The sequence below is a fragment of the Caloenas nicobarica genome, chromosome 1 (genome assembly GCF_036013445.1).
Source record: "Caloenas nicobarica isolate bCalNic1 chromosome 1, bCalNic1.hap1, whole genome shotgun sequence".
Taxonomy (NCBI): Eukaryota; Metazoa; Chordata; class Aves; order Columbiformes; family Columbidae; genus Caloenas; species Caloenas nicobarica.
Genome location: NC_088245.1, coordinates 207,580,587 through 207,599,383, shown reverse-complemented (window position 1 = coordinate 207,599,383; position 18,797 = coordinate 207,580,587). Strand labels below are relative to the sequence as shown.

General features: G+C 45.1%; 1 protein-coding gene across 1 annotated transcript in view; it reads right to left on the bottom strand.

The window, feature by feature from the left end:
• Positions 1 to 18,797, bottom strand: part of ME3 (malic enzyme 3) — a 137,436-nt gene that overhangs the window by 24,218 nt on the left and 94,421 nt on the right. The window contains exons 4-6 of the mRNA XM_065640207.1: positions 17,898 to 17,973; positions 11,962 to 12,123; positions 8,881 to 8,984 (exon numbers count right to left, since the gene is read on the bottom strand). Of these exons, the coding sequence (XP_065496279.1) occupies positions 8,881 to 8,984; positions 11,962 to 12,123; positions 17,898 to 17,973 (342 nt within the window). The remainder of the gene's footprint in view (positions 1 to 8,880; positions 8,985 to 11,961; positions 12,124 to 17,897; positions 17,974 to 18,797) is intronic.

The window sequence follows — 18,797 nt, the reverse complement described above, 5'->3', positions numbered from 1 at the left end:
TGGGGACCCTGTTCTCTACCACCTCTGGAATCAATTTAGCCATCTCACAGTGCTGGAAACAAAAAGATGTGCTTTGTCAGTTCTTCCTCATTAAAAAAAAAATCACTTGTCTTTCATGGTAAAGATTATATTCCTGTCTCATTAGTCTGCATATTTGGGGGTTTTGTGCCATAATTATGACCCAAAGTCTGGCTTTTTCTTCCATATCTTGCAAAAATCTTCTTGTAAAAATAGCCTCACTGAGAAAAGTGTTACAGAATGGTTCCATACACTCATTTTAATCTGATCTCCAGCCCCTGCCTAGCAATTTTTGCAGAAACAGCAGGTTTTTTAAAGAAATAATACACTGTTGATCAAAATAATGGTATAAGACTGTCACCCTAATGAAGGATGACTCCAGGAGCTAAACACATACAATAGTACAAGTCTGTTGTAAAAAAATACCACCCAATAATCTTTCTTAAGAAATTATTCCATTTCCTGGAAAACAAGTGTAGGATTGACACTTGTTTATCACTGTGCTGTTGTTCTGGTGCTGTTACTATCAACCTACAACTGCACTGCATCTCTGGGCTATGTTAACAGGAAAGATGCTGGTAGTAAAGTCCGTATCCCCTGCAGAGGATGATACGCATCTCTCCTGGATGAGCACGAGGTGTGGAACAAAAGAACGTGAATCCCAGAAGAAGGAGACAGATGTTATCCTGATGACACTGCTTTTAGCTTCTTTATTCAAGAGACTTCTCAATTGCCTGAACAATTTCATTATGCAACTTGGTTCTTCCATGCTCATTTGTATGCACCTCCTCGAGTTCATCCAGCCTCATCATCAGCCACAAGGTCAGAGAGGAAAAAACTCATGAGGCAGCATTTAACATTTGAGAAGCATCTGAACAAAACTGCACAAGTCAGGACTTCAAGAGTGGCCTGAGGACCTGTGCAGTGCCTTTGCTGACCAGTATCCAAAGGGTGTTTTTGTTCACCATGAGCAGGGAATATAAAACATTCCTACATGTATGAAAAAAAAAAATGCAAGAAGGTCCAGTTCCTTTATGGAAAGAATCATGGGCAGGAGGTTCTACTCCCTGCCTGAATTCAGCATTTTATAGCACTGCTTTCAGTCATTCATGACGTAAGGAGTCTGCTTTGATGCGCTGCAACTCCAACTCATAGTCTTAGATTAAACCAGGCAGAGAAGAGCCAAATTGTCCTTGCCCTTGTCCTTGAGACTTTCTTACTGCTGCTTGATACACCAGCAACGTTCTGATTTCCAAGAAAAATGAAATTTCAGTAAAGGGTTGTAAGGGACCTTCAAAGCTCATCCAGTGCCACCCCTGCCATGAGCAGGGACATCTTCACCAGCTCAGGTTGCTCAGAGCCCTGTCCAGCCTGGCCTGGGATGTCTCCAGGGATGGGGCATCCACCACCTCTCTGGGCAACTTTAAGAATCTGCATTTTCCTTGAGTATGAAGGGGAAGCAGCCTGTGCCTCTGCAGTGTTATGGGGTCCTGCCCGAGTGTGCTGCAGGTGGGCAGAAACAGGGTCCAGGGCCAGCTGGGGCATTCAGACGGAGGAAAGACACACTGTTCCCATAAGGTCTTTGCAAACTGAGTTTTCACAAACAAGAATGGAAGAAAATTAGACCGTCCCATCTGACACCAAGGCTGACTCAAGGCACAGAACAAGATATGCTTTCATCTACATTAGAAACAGAGACAGAACCAGCAGTCTTAAATAAGCAAACACTGGTGCCAAGCTAAGAGGCTCAGAGGGAGAAAGTACCTTTGTTCATCCCGTGTAAAAAAAGACGTGAGTCCAGGCTTGGTTTTGCTCTTGAGGACCCAGCTCTTTCCCACCCCTGAGCCCGCTGACAGCCCCGAACGGCAGCTCTGGTGTGGTTGTTGGGGTCTTCGCAATAGCCAGGTACACAAAAGCATAAGTATTAATACGTCCTAGAAGGCTGAGGCTTTTTTAGTTTTGTTCACGTCTGGGAAATCTCACATCAGGAATGCACTGTTTGCATATTTGTATGAGTTTCTGGCCAGGAAGAGAAAAGCCAGACAGGTAAAGAGACAACAGTGAGATGGGTTTACTGCTCGAGGCCAGGCAAGTGCACCGGTGTCTGCAGGGAGCGCTTGCAACACTTGTTTGCTTACAGGCTGCAGACAGATGTTACACTTAACATCAGAAAAAGCCTTTAATTTTTAATACTTCCACATGGCTAAGAGGAAGGCAAGTTTTCCCTTAAAAAAACCTGACAATGAAAACTAGAAGTTTGGTAAATTAAAATAAAAGTGGACCTTCTGGTTCTGAAAACACTGAAAAAACCCTTCAAAGCCTCACTCAGTACTGTAATGTGATTTAATAGCAACACATATATCAGTCATTAAATAGTTCTACTAGTGTTGAAGGGAGAGATGAAGAGATAAGTCAGAAAACGTGATCATATCTGTCACTATGTTTTTAAATGGAAGTGGCAAGAGTAATGTTCATTAATTACCAGATAATCATTGCATGGTGAAAGCTGGACCCAAGAATCCACAAAAGAAATCATGACTGTTGTAGCAGCTACGATGGTCGTCATGAGTGAGACAAAAATGCAATTGCTTTTATGCTAGAATGTTTGGTTTTGAGCCAACAGATGGGATCTGCTAATCTTTTATATCATAGCAAATTCAAAATTTAGAGCTCTAGGTCCAGGGTTTAGAAATCCCACACCAGGGAGCTGCATCATGAACGCAACAGGAGTTGCTGCTTGCCTCACCATCTTCTTAGGCTGCAGACTGTTCCTGACGTTGGGTAGGAGTCCCACCAGGTTTCTGCCAACAGAACCACAGCCACCAGGCTCTGAGGCATGGAGCCTGCTGTGGGTTCAGTGACTGCTAAATGAAAGAGACCCTCAAAGCACAAAGACAGGAGGAAATCCCTGAATCCGGGATTACTGGAAGGTGGGGGTGTGCCAAAGATGGTTCACTGCTTATTCCTATCAAATGCCAGGGCATCTGCTATGAGCTACTGTTAGAGACAGGATATGGGGCAAGATCAAACCAAGATCAATCACAACGCTCATGGGGAAAAAAATCTTGAAAAATCATAGTCAACCTTCATTGTAGTCCGTATAGCAGCAAAACTGCACCCAGTTCCCCCCAAACAACCAGCTCTTTCATGCAGCATGTCCCATGGGTCTGGAGCACAAGTGTGATGGGAGCGGCTGAGGGAGCTGGGGCTGTTCAGCCTGGAGAACAGGAGCTGAGGGGAGAGCTGATCGCTGTCTGCAACTGCCTGAAAGGAGGTTGGAGCATGGAGGGGGTTGGTCTCTTCTCCCAAGTAGCAAGTGATAGGACGAGAGGAAATGGCCTCAAGTTGCACCAGTGGAGGTTTAGATTGGATATTAGGGAAAAATTCTTCATGGAAAGGGTTGTCAGGCATTGGAACAGGCTGCCCAGGGCAGTGGTGGAGTCACCATCCCTAGAGGGGTTTAAAAGGCATTTAGACGAGGTTCTTAGGGACATGGTTTAGTACCAGTGTTACGTTAACAGCTGGACTCGATGATCTTGACAGTCTCTTCCAACCAAAGTGAGTCTGTGATTCTATAACTCCCAAGCACTAAGACCGGCACTAACGGCTGCTATGGCCATTCTACTGTTTTTAAGCAAAAATGACATCACCCTCCTTGCAGTGTGTCTGAGGAACAACTGTGGCTGGAGGCACAGGGCTTCTTGGGATCAGGGCATGAGCAGGAGATGCAACCATGCCAGTGCTGACCCTCAGTGTAGCCCTGAGCTGCCCTCTGACAGACAACGAATGGAGCCTCACCACCTGCCTGCCACCCAAACAGATCTTCTCCATCTACACCTTTCTAAACCAGCTGTGGTAAACCCGGCTTAGGTGGGAAGCACAGACAGAAAGCCCAGGGCAAAGGGCTTTTTGACATCTGTAACTGTGTTATCCTAAAGGATTTGAAGGCAAGGTAATGAAAGTCTATTGCAACAGAGATTCTGTAGCAGCACATCTCGAACTCAATCATTCCTCAGTAGCAGAAAATTGAGCTAATGAAATCTAAATATTATCCCTTGACTTTGAATATCCAGTGGCTAAAAGCAGATCGTAGGAGCTGGCTGACAAGCTCATCCCACATCAAGCCAGGATACCTGACAGGATATTTCCCATCACCATCACTTCTCTCTTTTGGATGGTGTCAGAGTCCCTCTGGGCATGGCAACGGGGACAGACGGGCAAGGAAAATATCCACCTTGTATTCCCATAGGGCTGGAATTAGTCTCTCCCATCAGCCCTGCCAGAGCACTGGTGATGGTCTGCACATCTCCTAGCAGACACACAGATGCTGAGGGACTTCAGGTCTTAGCAGTATTACACGAGGGCTTTGTGGAGGCCAGCGGTGCCTAGAGACTTCAGTGTAGTTGTTCAGGATCAATTAGCCAAGTTAACTAGAGTATCTGAATAAATATAACAGACGGACACCTGTATTGGTGATTTTGTTTCTGGAAGTGCTGGTAAATTTGTGATCCACGACCCTGGAGAATTGCTGAAACAGAGGCAGCATGTTGTGGAGCAGACTCAGCTTGTTGGAGAGCACATGGGACCTGACTTGGTACGTTTGTGGGTGAAAGTACCGGGAAGGGATTAGGCAAAGAGAAATCAGGTATTAAACAAGCACAAGGAACAAGAAACTTGGCAGACCTACTTTCGTTCTTCTCCCATTTTGGGAAACCAAATGCTTGACCTCCTGATGTCTTCTGTGCTCTGCTGGCACAGGCTGGTAGGAAGTTTCTGTTCCCCTGGTCACCCTTTTAATAAGCCCTGATGGGAAAGGACAGGGGAGTGAAGTTATGAGAGTCCAATGATGCTCCTGTGACATGTTTTGCTGGCGTGTGGAGGTGCCTCTCAGAGTCTCAGGCCATGTGCTCAGCATCTGCCAGCGAGGGACTGAGGCCAGCAACAGGAACAGAGCCTGGGGCTCGGGGACAGGCCACCCTCAACACCTCTGGCCCCGTGGAGCCACCAAGCTGTGATGAAATACAGGAGGATTGAATGGAACAAGACAGATAAGGAACTGGTCTCCAGTTTCTACACCAGTTTAGGAGGAAAAGAGAAGGAAGAAAGAAATTTCCAGTGGTAGTTTGCTTTGAAAGAGGGTCTGAAGATTAAAGAATATTGTTACTGTAGAGGCTGGGCTGAAGCTCTGCAGAATCCAGAGAACATGCCCCAGCACAGCACATCTCCCATCGCATTTTGATTTTGACCTTAATTTGCTCATATAGGCAAGTTCCAGAAATTCTGTGGGTTACACTGATTATTATCCTTGGACATTTTAGGTGAATATTTATTCCAGAAAACAAAAATGTACCAGTTCAAGAATAAGACTGACTTGCCCTTTGCCGTGGTAACTGAGGAGAGGGAAAACTGAAGCAGTGTATTTTCCCATACAAAGCGTATTACTCATTGTGTGAAAACGGCAATTTGTCAGGCTGCTTCATTCAGTCCTAGGCTAGGCTCAACGGGCTAAATTTTGCACGTAGTTGCCTCCCAAGAGGAGAAAAATGCACAGTTTGGAGCTCTTGTTAAAGAGCTCAGTCATTCGACGTGTTTTTGGTGAAAGAGTAATGAATGGAGGCTTAGGCAGCAGGGAAATGCAGAAATGTATCCAGGTGTTTCAGGAGGGGCTTTTCTTTCTAAAATTGCCCAGAAGTCACACTTTATTTCAAAATAGTCTAAGTGCTAACTCCGAAGCCTCTGACACACTCCTCATTTCATCACAAGGTGGCTATTATGAGACCAGGAGCCCTTTCTCCCAACTGTAGGGGTCTCCAGCTATAGAAATTTGACATCTGTTTGATATTATTATTCCATTAGAAGAGTAAATCTTTGCTCCCCTGGCTTTCTTGTGGGTTCTGACACATTCCACTTCAGTGACAAATGTCCCTTGGGCCGGCAGTGATTTGACAGGGTGGGAGGTACCCCTGCAGAGGGACTGACGAATGGTTTCCATGAGAAGCTGAAGTACCCTCAGGAAGCAGACAGAATTTCTGCACGAACATCCAGATGAAAAGGAAACTCCCAGATTGCAAGAGATTTGTGGCAACGCAAAAGGTTCCTCCCCAAATAACCAAATTTGCCTGTGACATTATGGACTTGCATAAGAAACCTCAGCAGACCGCAGATCACAGCATTTTGTACTCACAGGTTTCCTCACACGTGGACACAGGCTACAACAAAGCAGCGTGTTCTTTCTGAACAACTTCTGCTTCCTTTCCTAAAGGAAGCGAGAGATCTTGCTGGGTTGCATCCAGTCATTCCGGTGGAAATTTGAGACCAAATGAATCTGTTTCATGTAAGTTTGCCAAATCTAGGCTGGTAGCAGGATTATTCAGCAACCCAGAGCTCACAGAGCATCACACTCCAACAACACTTTAAAGTATGTAGGTGGTCAGGATGATAATGTGGGGTAGCTCCTTTCATTCAAGGATCTCCAAATACTTTACAGATGTGAACGGAGAAGTGCAAAGTGGAATTTCCTAGTTTCATTTTGCAGAGAACTTTTTGGGGGCTTACTGTGTTCAAGCGATTCATCCCGGCTACAAGCAATAGAAAAGCTTGGACAGGGGCCCCAGGAACTTGATTCCCATTACTTGGATGAAAGCATTAGACATGAGATCACCTCCTCACAAGATAAGAGTTAATTGTTTTGTGGCTGAGTGTCTTCTCCCTTCAATATGGAGATTAGCTCATGTAAACTAAACACAAGAAAATAAGAGCCAACAAGGAAAATAAGCGCAAATCCTTCCTCTCCAGCAGCAAGCACAGAAAAGGCAAATTGTCTTTCTGGCCCCATCACTGACATCGCAGGAGTAGTGGGTGCAATGAGCTTTGCATTTAACACCACAAACATCAACCTCAGAGCCAAATTTGTGATGGCTGAGGCAATCAGCAGTGTTCTCATTCTACCGTTCCCATTCTATCATCAACACCAGCACTGCAATACCCCTGTGGTTTCCTGGCCAGAAGGAAGTGGGACTGTCTCCGTGACAGATTAATTAGTGACTACAATCAAAATAAACAAAAAACCCCATAAATCAACCCTGACAACTCTTAAATATTTTCTACTTGTAGAGCCTCTTGTGATTTCCTAGTTGTGATTTACCAGTTTTCTAGCTTCCAAGAATTTTTCCCACTGGATAACCCACAAGTTTCTAATGCAAAACTACACTGCAATCATCTGACATTTCAGTCAAGCTTTTTTATCAAATATAAAGAAGGACAAACCAGAGCACAAACACAAAATCCTCTCCCCTGCGGTCATCCTTGGGTATTTCTAATCCAATAGGCAGGACAGTGTTATTGGGTTCATATTCACAGATACAGGGGTTGTTGCACTGGCTGACAGCGAGTATCTTTACACAGTATTTGGGCAACTGCAGCTGGGGGGGCTGATGTACTGGCCATCTGTAATATGGGACATCTCTACACCGTGCTGCTGAACAGCCAAGGAGAGACTCCTGTCCTAACAGCAGCGTTGGACACGCAGGGGGTGCAACACAACGCTGCACAGAGCCACCACATCAACAGATGCTGAAATTCTCCACGACGCACTCGTCACTCTCAAAACTCGGTTCGTCAGCTGTGACTGAATGGTCCTCAGCGTTTCAGCCCCTATTTCCTACAGACTTCCACCCACAGCCAGCTGGGCTGTCACACCTTACGCAAAGATGTGCTGCTCAGTGGATGAGCAGCTGTTGTCCTTAGACGCTGGACATGATGCCTCCTGCCTCAAGGCGGACAAGATGAACTGCACATGGGGATTCACCTAGATGACCTTTGAAGGCCCCTTCCAATCCAAACTGCTCCATGATCCTACGATTCTATGTACCACTCACTCCCATTTCTGCAGGAACACACGCATAGAGCTGGCTGGACACAGAAAGAGGGAAGATCAAACACATCTCCTTCAGTAGACCCTACAACATACAGACAGGCAGCAGCCTATTAATCAGGCACGGACTGTAGCTCTCTGCCACTTATCAATCTCATCTGCTGCTTCAGGAAAGGCAGAAAAAGCTGCTTAGGAGCTTGGGGCTTTCCAAATATTACTTTTTTTTTCCTTAACTGTTGTTCTCACTTTCCTTCTTAGGGTAACATCTCCAGATGGTCGTGTATAATTTAATGTGTTTTCACCAGGAAGAGGAGCTCACTGCAGTGCCAGAGGTGCACACATAGTGCTGAGCTTGTGGTTCTGCTCATCCTGTATCAAAGCCCCTGGTACATCAGAGACCCACCAACCCAGCCAGTCAGTAAGAATGGGAACACACCCCCAGGCTGTACTACAGTTAAAAAAACAGCGTTTATAACTCTGGCCTTCTCACTCCTCAGACTTCAATGCTGGCAGGGAAGCTCCTATTTTTAACAAAGCGACAGACAGGCAGTCTGCAGACTCACACAGACTCCGTGCGGAGTAACGTGCCATTTCCAGTTAGACGATTTCCTTCACAATGGTGAAAGCTGGAAACTTCCTTCACAAAATGTAAACAAACCAAAGTTTAGATTCTGTCTATGCTGAATGAGGCTCATAAATGCATGATGGAGGCCAGATACAGCCCACAGGGCATATGCTTGACACCTCTGGCCTACATGGACAGGAAATGGCTATAAATAGTCAGTCCCATTTCAGTTCTCTGAAGACAAATATTTTTGACACAGAGTGCTCAAGCACAAAGAGTCATTTGTAGACCACCCAGCAGACTTGCATTTAAATGACCTTTCTTCGCTTGGATGATCAACTATACTAATGTTTATTTCACGAGTTGCAACATTCGTTCTTAAATGGAAGCAGCCCAGAGGAGCCACGTATATAATCCCACTTACTTGTTGGTAACTGCCTGCATAAACTCATCAATCAGTTCGTCGTACTGTTTCCCACGAACTCTCTTGTGTTTCAGTCCAATATAGAGTGGATCACTCAGGAGAGCCTAGGACACAAAGCAGTTCTGTTGACATCTTCTCTTCCACCAGTGGATGGAGACTTATGTCGCAGCCTACCCCAAAAGTTTGTCTGCTGTGGTCATATTAATTTTACTTACTATGCAGTGAAGGCCAGCTCATGCAGCTCTTCCTGGGCAGAAAATGTTTCTGTAAGAAGCTATGGACTAACTTCTTATGTAAATAAAGTCAGAGGGATGCAATGCTTGTTGACTGATGTAGGAAATGGAGTTCTGCACCCCCAGAACAGCTCCACCATGGCTCCCTGCCGAGATGCCTCACTCCTAGTGAATAAAACTGACCTTGTGCGGTGAGCGCTTAATTTCGTACCGAAAGTTACCAGGAAAGCTGTTGACCATAAACAATGCTCTGAGCAACGAAGATCGCCTGAGGTAACCCGAAATGATGTGTCATACAGGTCTTTATGTACCAGCCCTGAGTTAACCAGCACCAGTGATGAGATGCCAAAATGTTCCCAAGCACTGCACTTGCAATGCACTCACCTCCAGCTATCTGCAGATGCCAATGCAAGGTATTTTCCTACAACAGATTAGTTTATTTTTTGGCTCCTGTTGGGAATAAAAAAACCCAGGCCATTCCTCCAACCAGTCCAGCAGTTGTTAAGTCAGGACCCCTAAGCCACCTAAAAAGGACTGTGTCAGCATGGAAACAGCACATGTTTTGGGGAAAATTACAGGACAAACAGTGGCAGGAGACAGGTGGGCCAACCCCTCCATGAGTCACTGCAAAGCAACTCCACTTCTCTTCCCGTTTCAGGAACTGAATAATTCACATGAGAAGGGGATGAACCATCACAAACCTATTGTCCTGAAGCCATATGGGCCCTAAATATTGGCAGATATGCTAAAATCAGATCTGTTTTTACAGCCACAGCTGTTTTCCCTTAGAAGGAAAGATGAAAGACGTTTTCCTCTGAGTTTGATACATTAACTCTTCAGGGTCACAAAACAGAGAGCAGACCTATTTGCTTTACTTCACTGATTGCTTCTATAGCACCATGTGCTCTGGGGCTGGTTCCCGGAGCTTAAAATTCTCCCACAGGCAAACTGAGAAATGCCAAACTCCAAAAAAATCCCAGTTTGCTGAAAGCGCAAAGTATAATGGACTGTCAGAAAGACAAGCTGAGATTCTTTGCTAAAAATACAATATATTTATATACATATAGCACATATATATATATATGCAATATATGCTATATTTACTCCATTGTACCTGAGATGCCTGTGTTAGCAACAGTCACCCTAAGCTCACCATTTATTGACAGGCAGAGATGAATGAGGTTGAATGCCTACAGGAGGTGTCTTATTTCTGCACTGACAAATGAGGTTACTTGTGGGGCGGGACCCTCCTAGGATGTGCTTAGGGTTGGGTTAAGCTGGGTTTATGCACATGAGAAAGTCATTACATCAACACACAAATTATTTATGTTGTGAGGAAATACATTGTTTATATTGCTGGAAAACAGCAACTTTTATGTCTTAATCCCAGCTGTGGAAATTGCCTCCACAGAGAAGTTCCTGGACACTAAAGTTAGACCTGACCTTGTGCAGAACAGAGGTGCCCAAGACTGACTCAGGGAGTCCCTTCTTCTGACACTATCTGACCCCTGGAGATGTATAGAAGTCATTGGTGCCGCTTTGGATTTTAGTGTCCCCTCTGGGTGCTGAGATAGAAACGGATGGTCATGCATGGTCAGAAGCTCGGTGGGGAAGCACTTAGACCCAGGTCCCTCTGGAGAGAAGCTCCAGCTGAGGGGTTTGGGGCACACCAGCACTAGGTGGTGTGCAGACCAGCATGGAGGAGAAGGAAGAGATGAAGGAGCCAAGGCCAAGTGCGATGCTCTCCTGACTGGAAACTCGAAGAAGTGAGAGACAGAGCCTTAATTCCTGCATTAGCTTCAGAGGGTCCAAACTCAGAGTTCCCACTGTGCAGGAAAGACCGTGGATCGGGCTGAGATGAGCACACCCCATATTCCTTCAGTCCATGACAGGCCTCTGTGCTGAAGTGATAAAACAAATGCCGGCACCAGAAACCAAAGAGATAATTGGGAATCTCATCCCCAATGTTATCTACGGCCACCGATTTTGCTTTCTTTCATTCTTTTCAAGTGTCCAGTGTGAGACACTCGTAGTGGAGAGAAAGAAGTGCAGAAAACCTAGCTTTTGAGCACAGGCATGTCTGAAAATGTCAGCACTCATCTGGCTTCATACACAAACTCAAAGCTCTTGTACCCCAGGTCTGTTGTTTCTCTCAAGAAACATGTGTTTGGTTTACTTGGGGTCAAGTGAGGCACAAGTACATTTTACAAAAATGGACAAACCCAGGCCATTACAAATAACTATAGGATATTAATTTTAAAAAAGACATCCCCACAGATGTCCATTCTGGCATTACTGAAATGTTGCACTTCGGCCTTTCCGAGCCAAAGTCATAAGGCAAAAAATCTGCAAACAGATGGAGTCCTCTTGTCTGGTTATCATGTGCAGGAAAGTGTGTGATCTGACAAAACACTGAAATTAATCATTCCCAAACCACCCACCAGGGATTCTCCATTTTCTGGAATACAGTCACCTCTACACAGACACGAGTATCTGCTTGATCACTCACAACCATGAGAGGAAGAATAAATCTGAGACTTCTTGTACAAAGCCTTTCAACCTACCTTGCCACGTTGAAAGGTGCGGCTAACCCTTCAGCTCCAACTGGCAACACTCTGAGTCTTCTCACCAGGGGACCATGAGGCTATTTAGTGTTTATTTAAGTTCCCCATAAGAGCAAAAGTTTCTTGAGCATCAAACAGGAATGAAACCTGGCCATTTTCCTGCAGTGCTGGTCTAGCCATTGTCTCATCTTGGCTTTACCTCCATGTTTAGGGAACTGTCCTCAGATGAGCATTAATCTCAATTTTTTCTCCCTCCCCATCAGATTTATGAAAAGCTGTCTTACCTCGTTGTCTGTGCCAAAGTCCAGCAGGATGGGCAGACAGTGTTGTGGCTGAACTCCACCACAAGCTGTGTACAAAGCAAGCTTCCCCACTGGGATACCCATGCCGTAGCTCCCCAGATCTCCTAAGCCGAGAATCCTCTCTCCATCTGTCACCACAATAGCCTGGAAGGATCAAAAGAGACTGTTGTGTGGGCTTGCCAAGGCTCTAGAAGCAAAACCAGCTCCGCTGTCTCTCATCGACACCATTCTGCAGTTGCATCATACAATGGATATTTCCTCCTTCTACCCACCATGGTAATTAGCTGTTAGTGACAGGGGGCTGTTCATTTTTGGAGGTAGAGATAACGTGATTGACAGGTAGCGGCTTGCAGTGTGGGACGGGAGCACCTCTGCTTGCCAACACTTGTAGCAGAACGCAACCAACATGGCTCTTTGTGCATCCTCAGCTGTACAACCAGTGCTGCACAAAAGAGATCTGGCCTTGATTTTTCCTCTTCTTTTCAGGAAAAAGAGCTCTGTACAGAAGTGCTTGTGCTTATGAACTGTATCTGTGGACTCAATGATCTTAAGGGTCTTTTCCAACCTAAATGATTCTACGATTCTGTGATTCCAAGTATAACAAGCTCATGTCTTCACACTGTTGTAGAGTAGCTGTGGAGTAGCCAACATCAGATAATCAAAACAAAACTCATTATAACTGGGTCCCTCTCCCTCTGGTACCCTTGACTGCAAGGCCAGAAGCCACCAGCACGGCAGTAGCATGGACTGTGGAGGGGCTCTCGCTCTGGGTATTTCATATTAGACCTTTTTTCCCCCCAGAGTTGGGAGCTAAACAATTGCCATTTAACCCTTTGTATAACTGGCCTTTTGCATTTCAGCAATACTGTAATGTGCTACCTCACCAAAATCCCTATTGCATAATGTTGTCCAAATTAGAAGCCTGAAGTTGAGCTGTTTAACCCATGCTGTACATCAAGACCTCAGGAGGCAAATGACCAAGCAGATCTGACTAAGCCTCACAATTTTAAGGTTAATTACTCTCTCTGTCCATTTTGTCCCCAGGGTCAGGAACTCTTTGGGGCAGTTCTGAATCCCAGTAAGAACAGGAAGATACTGGAGTCCAATCCCACTGTGGGAGAAAAGCTGTAAATACAAGAATGAACTTCAACTTTCAGCACTGTCCCAGCACTTCAGAGAGTTGAGCGCTCACATCAAATGGTTTATCAGACTGCGGGGGACTCGTGTTCAGTCTAGTTTGGATTTCAAAGGAGAAGACTGCAGAGACTTGCTGATCTGCAAAGTTAAGGCTAAACTAAGGACATATACATGCATGTGCTTTAGTGAGATATACAAGAATGAGGGATTAGAAGTTATCTCAATAGGTGTTACTTCCTTGGGGGAGGCATATAATAAAGATGCACTGGTTTATTGCTGTGGTGGAGAAGCATTTCGTTGTTTAGGAATGGAATAAACTCTTGCTACACTTTCCTATTTCAGGAAGACACGTATTCATCTGTTTCAATGTCCTTTCTTATTCAACATAAACTATACGCACATTCCAGGGCTATTTTCTCCTTCAACCTAAACCACTGTTTGTAATGGCAGAACAGAATTACATTACATTGTTCAGGAATCAGCCTGAGGAGAAACTACAGATACAGAGAACACGCACATCTATTTTACCGCTTACATCTATTTCACCCTCTAGCAGAAAAAAACCAAACTGTGGTAGTTTCAGGCATGATACGTTTCAGAGTCATAATGCATACAGTAATAGTGACAACCTATATGTAATATGGGTTATTTCGAAATGCTCCTGCTCTATGCAGAATATTTGGTTTTGTGCTGTTGTCAGTTTCCTGTTATTAGGAGTTCGAATTCCTAAAAGTGAACCTTCCATGAAAAACCTATTAAAACTAAAAGGACTACACACCTATCCTTAGGCTAGAGGTTGAACAAGCCCTGACACAGGGCGTTCACAATCGTGGCAGTGATACACTTATCCATCCCCATTTTCAAACATTTTCCCATTTATTTTTTGCTTCTGAGTCAATGTGAAGCGTTACTGATGGGAAAGTCTCTTTTTGGGTGGGCTCCATCTGTTTCTGGGCGTGCGCTCACTTCTTCATCACACCCAGGGGATGCAGTAATGGGAACAGGGAAAGCACTGAGCACATCCACTGCTACAGGTTTATCCTGAAACTGGTGTAAAGTATGTGAAAAAGAGTCAAAATCCTAACTACGCAGCAAATATTTTTAAAAAATCCCTGTTCTAATGATTCAAAATACTTCTCTGGAGCATAGATACTTTTTCATCCAAACAAATAAGTGTTCTCAGGCAACCCTAATAACTTCTCGATGGTACTTAAGTATACGCATCAGAGAGAGAAATTTCTTCAGTCTTAGATGTGCTGCACTCTGTAGGTACTGAAGCTCCTCAAGGTACTACTGAAAAATACAGGAGAGCAGAAAATACAGCATGGGAGACATTAATTGTATCAGAGAGGGGAAACCGGATTCACATTTGTTTGTGGCTCTTTGGATGTAAAAGCAACAACACAAAAAAGCACAAAGCTTTCAGTGAAGACCTGATATACAACCCTATTAAAGTAACGTTTTTAACTGCTCCTGTTCATATGATCAAAACTCAACGAAGAGGACATTAATCTCTGGCTGAGCAAGACAGACTCTTCTAACTGGATCACTGGTTTAACAACTAGGAACCTGTTTTCTGCTTCCAGCTGTGCCACACATTTTCTTGATGACTCTAGTCAAACCTTTGGCTGTAAGCTCCTTTGATAGCTGATGGGGAAAAGACAGAAACCTCCAGAGTGCATCTCCTCCCTCCAGCAGCTCTTTCGGGAAGGGATCAAAGGGCTACTTCTCTTCAAAGATGCTCCTCTGCCTCTTCATTGATCACTGCACAAGTACTCACAAGCTGAGGTGAGGCACAGAGGCTTCAGGCAGCTGATGTTCACTGAGATGACTCTGGGCCATGGGCTGTACGTGGGTAGGCCAGTTTTCCAGTGCCTAATCATAAAATCATAGAATGTCCTGAGTTGGAAGGGACCCATGAAGGATCCATGAAGTTGGAAGGATCATCGAGTCCAACTCGTGTCCCCGCACAGTTCACACCATGTGTCTGAGGCCGTTGTCCAGTCTCTTCTTGAACACTGTCAGGCCTGGGGCTGGGACACCTCCCTGGGGAGCCTGTTCCAGTGTCCAGCACCCTCTGGGTGAAGAACCTTTTCCTGATGTCCAACCTAAACCTCCCCTGGCACATCTTCCTGCCATTCCCTTGGGTTCTATCATTGGTTGCTAAAGAGAAGAGCTCAGCACCTGCCCCTCCTCCTCCCCTTGTGAGGAAGCTGTAGACATGATGAGGTGTCCCTCCAGTCTCCTCTTCTCCAGGCTGAACAAACCAAGTGACTAAGCAGGAGGCGCCCGGCCCAGCAGAGCGATCCAGAGCACTACGCTGATCTCCAGGCTGCTGGGGCAACGCAGAGAGGCCAGAGCCACTGCTGGCATTCCTGCTTCTCAGTACTGATTGCACAGGGTCAGTCTTTGCAGGATGAATTCATACGTTGCCTCAAGTTCACCGTGACATTGAACGGCCTTGTATAGGAGTGATTCCCACAGGGACTCAAGCTGCTGAGTGCACTTCTAGGGTGAGCATCCTATGGAAGGGAGGGACAGATGGAGGGAGGGAGGGAAGGACAGACAGAAGGCCAGTGCAGTAGCTAGTATAGCAGCACACTTGTCTTGGAATAGGAGATAAGGTTTCTAGATTATCCGCACTTCGAGCTGGTTTGAACTCACAACTGCGAGGATGACACCTGTCCACAACGCTGTCCTGTATGACTCTCTGCATTCACCCTGCTCTAGTTGGGCCACCATGCAGAAAAGAGTACGAGATTAAGGAACCAGAGAGAAAATTAGCAAGGGGAGGCACTGATGAGGGCTATAGGCATTTTATCCAATGTTTCTTCATGGCCGGATTCATTAGCCACCCTGGAAAAGACACAAAAAAAACACCCTCCCACATGAGGATGCTCAGAAATGGTGGTTTTTGCTTGTTCTGTGTCTGGCACTCTGATTCTTCCAGAGCAGCCCAGCTTCAACAGTAGAGGTGGAGACGGGACACATCAGAGCTTGGTTGAGGCTTTTTTAAGCTAAGAGCACCCTTCCAGCCCTTCCAGGCAGGTGACCCAGGCCTACAACCCAGATTTCCCATTTCCACAGTAAATGCTGTTGCCACGAAGCTCTAAGGAGCCACAAAGCAAAAGGTGGGACAGCCTGTCCAAGTATTTCTTCCCTGTCTTTAATGGAACTTACTGGTGTTGGTGTTCAGCCTTTTCAAAAAACTGGGTCCCTCTGGGGACTAAGGTGCAGCCCAGGTGCCTCCCTACTCATCTCAAAATCTCAGGTGTTCCAGTGCCTACCAGTTCAGGCATGGAAAAGTCTGTGTACAAACGCACAGGGAACCCTGCGGTCTGAAACAGTGATACTGATGAAATTAGCTGCCTTTGTAGTCTGGCAAACCTGAAAAGCAGAGAGTCTGGATTTCTTCCATGGGCCACTGCCCTTTCTATGGTCTGTTTTAGATGCCAGAGGGTATTTTTTCAATAAGTCTCTAATCTTCCTGTGCCAGTTTCCCCATCTGCAAAAACATATCTCTTAGCCGTAATGAGTTCTGCTCATAGTCCTGAGTCAGAAACAAATGGAAATACTGAGATCTTTGGACAGAGCAAGGACAAAATATGTAGTTTGCATCTGTCCTCCATGGTTCCAAAGACAAGGTTAGAGGAATATGCTTACTTTTTCTGGAAACATGTTAAATGACTTTTTTTTTTTTTTCTTTTCTTTTAGAAATGGAAAATGCTTGCAAGATTCTCTCAGCTGCCAAACCTTTTTTCCTGGAAGAAACAGCTGACTGATAGGGGACCGGAGCTCTGCCAATAGCCAGGGAAATTCCCAGGCACATGTACTTTCAGAATGATGGAAGCAGGTGACTGGCAAGACCTATCTTAATTGTTGACTTTATTTAATGCCAGGGACTTGCCCAGCCCCGAGCTCTAGGGAAAAACACTTCACAAGATCACTTTTTTGGGTGGGGTGACAGTAATATTTTCAGCTGCTGGATATCAAACATTATTTGCAGAGTTGCCAGTGTTCTGGATGCTGCATGACTCCTCCATTTGGGAAGGAGTCCTACATGCAAGTTGGTTACAGAGATCTCTTAAAGAGCTTTGGTACATCTAACAAGTTGAGTTAGCCATGGAATTCTTCAACACATGGATATTACTTCTTTGCTAAGACCCCTATTCTGTACAAACAGACCTTGTAGCATCTTTCCCCCTTCCAGGGGACCTACAAGAAAGCTGAAGAGGGACTTTTTACAAGGGCATGTACTGACAGAACATGGTTTCAAACTGAAGGAGGGGAGATTTAGATTAGATACAAGAAATCCTTCCCCATGAGGGTGGTGAGGCGCTGGAACAGACTGCCCAGAGAAGCTGTGGATGCCCCATCCCTGGAAGTGTTCAAGGCCAGGTTGGACGGGGCTTTGAGCAACCTGGTCTAGTTGAAGATGTCCCTGCCCATGGCAGGGGGGATGGAACTAGATGAACTTTAAGGTCCCTTCTAACCCAAACCATTCTATTATATGATTCTTTATGATATGATAAAATTTATTATCATGCACACTCTTTTTATCGCCCAAGGTCCTGCTACCTTTAATAAAGATGTTCTTGACCACATGTACACATGACAGAGTCTCTGAAGTCCAACCACCAGCCTGCAAACCCTCTGAGGAAGGGAATATTTCTTAGCTTGTACTTTTAAACAGGCAATTTGTAAATAATGCCACTCAGTTCCATTCAATATCCCATTTTCCACCCAGCTCCCTGTAATTTCCCAGAAGACATGCCACATACCTTAACATTTTCTTCAGGCCAAGAGTCTAGCATTGTTGCAATATGGCCTTTGTCATGGATGGTAATAAACAACCCCCTAAGAAAGGAAACAAGAAAAAGAAGCCTTGTCATAAAATTAATAACTCCAAGATAAAATAAAACAGGTGAAACTTGCAAATGCCGGGAAATGAGCTACTGAGCACAAAACCAGGCTATTCACTGGCATGGAAATGAGACCTCAAGGGACTGCTAACAACAGCTTTAGTTCTCATTTCAAAACCCCAAGGCTCAAGCTCGTTAATGGCAACTTCATTCAACAGCCACTGGTGTTGCACATTTCACCCTTGTGAAACATCTTTGCTTCAGGGAGTAAACTCTGCCTTAGTGCAGGAGAGCTTTCTGGCACAGGGGGGAGGCTGATGATTTTACCTTAAGCCTTGTTACACATTTTTTCCTGGGGAGCTTATTGCTGGTGGTTCAAACAGTGAAAGCACGATCATTCTCATCCAGCTACTGATGTCAATGATGGGGATGGATACTGCAGAGCTGGAGATTTTGGGTCCCCTCTCCAGTCAACAGAGCTCCAGCTGGATCTGACTGGATCAATATTTGCCATGGCATTTGCTTTGACCAAGTCACAGAACCTTTTTGGTTCGAAAAGACTCTCAAGATCATTGAGTCCAACTATTAAGTCAAACCTGCCCTTGCAATGCCATTTTTTTTGCTGAATATCTGACCGCAGTTTTTGACACTTGTGTTCACCAAATGAAAACCACCAAAAATTATGAGGTGTGAAACAGAAAATTAAATGTTTGGATGAATCCTCAATTTAAATACTCACAAATTGCATACCTGGCTGCACTAAGGCTAATAACTTCTCAACACAGAGGTCTTCATTGTTTAAACCAAAATGCCTTCTTT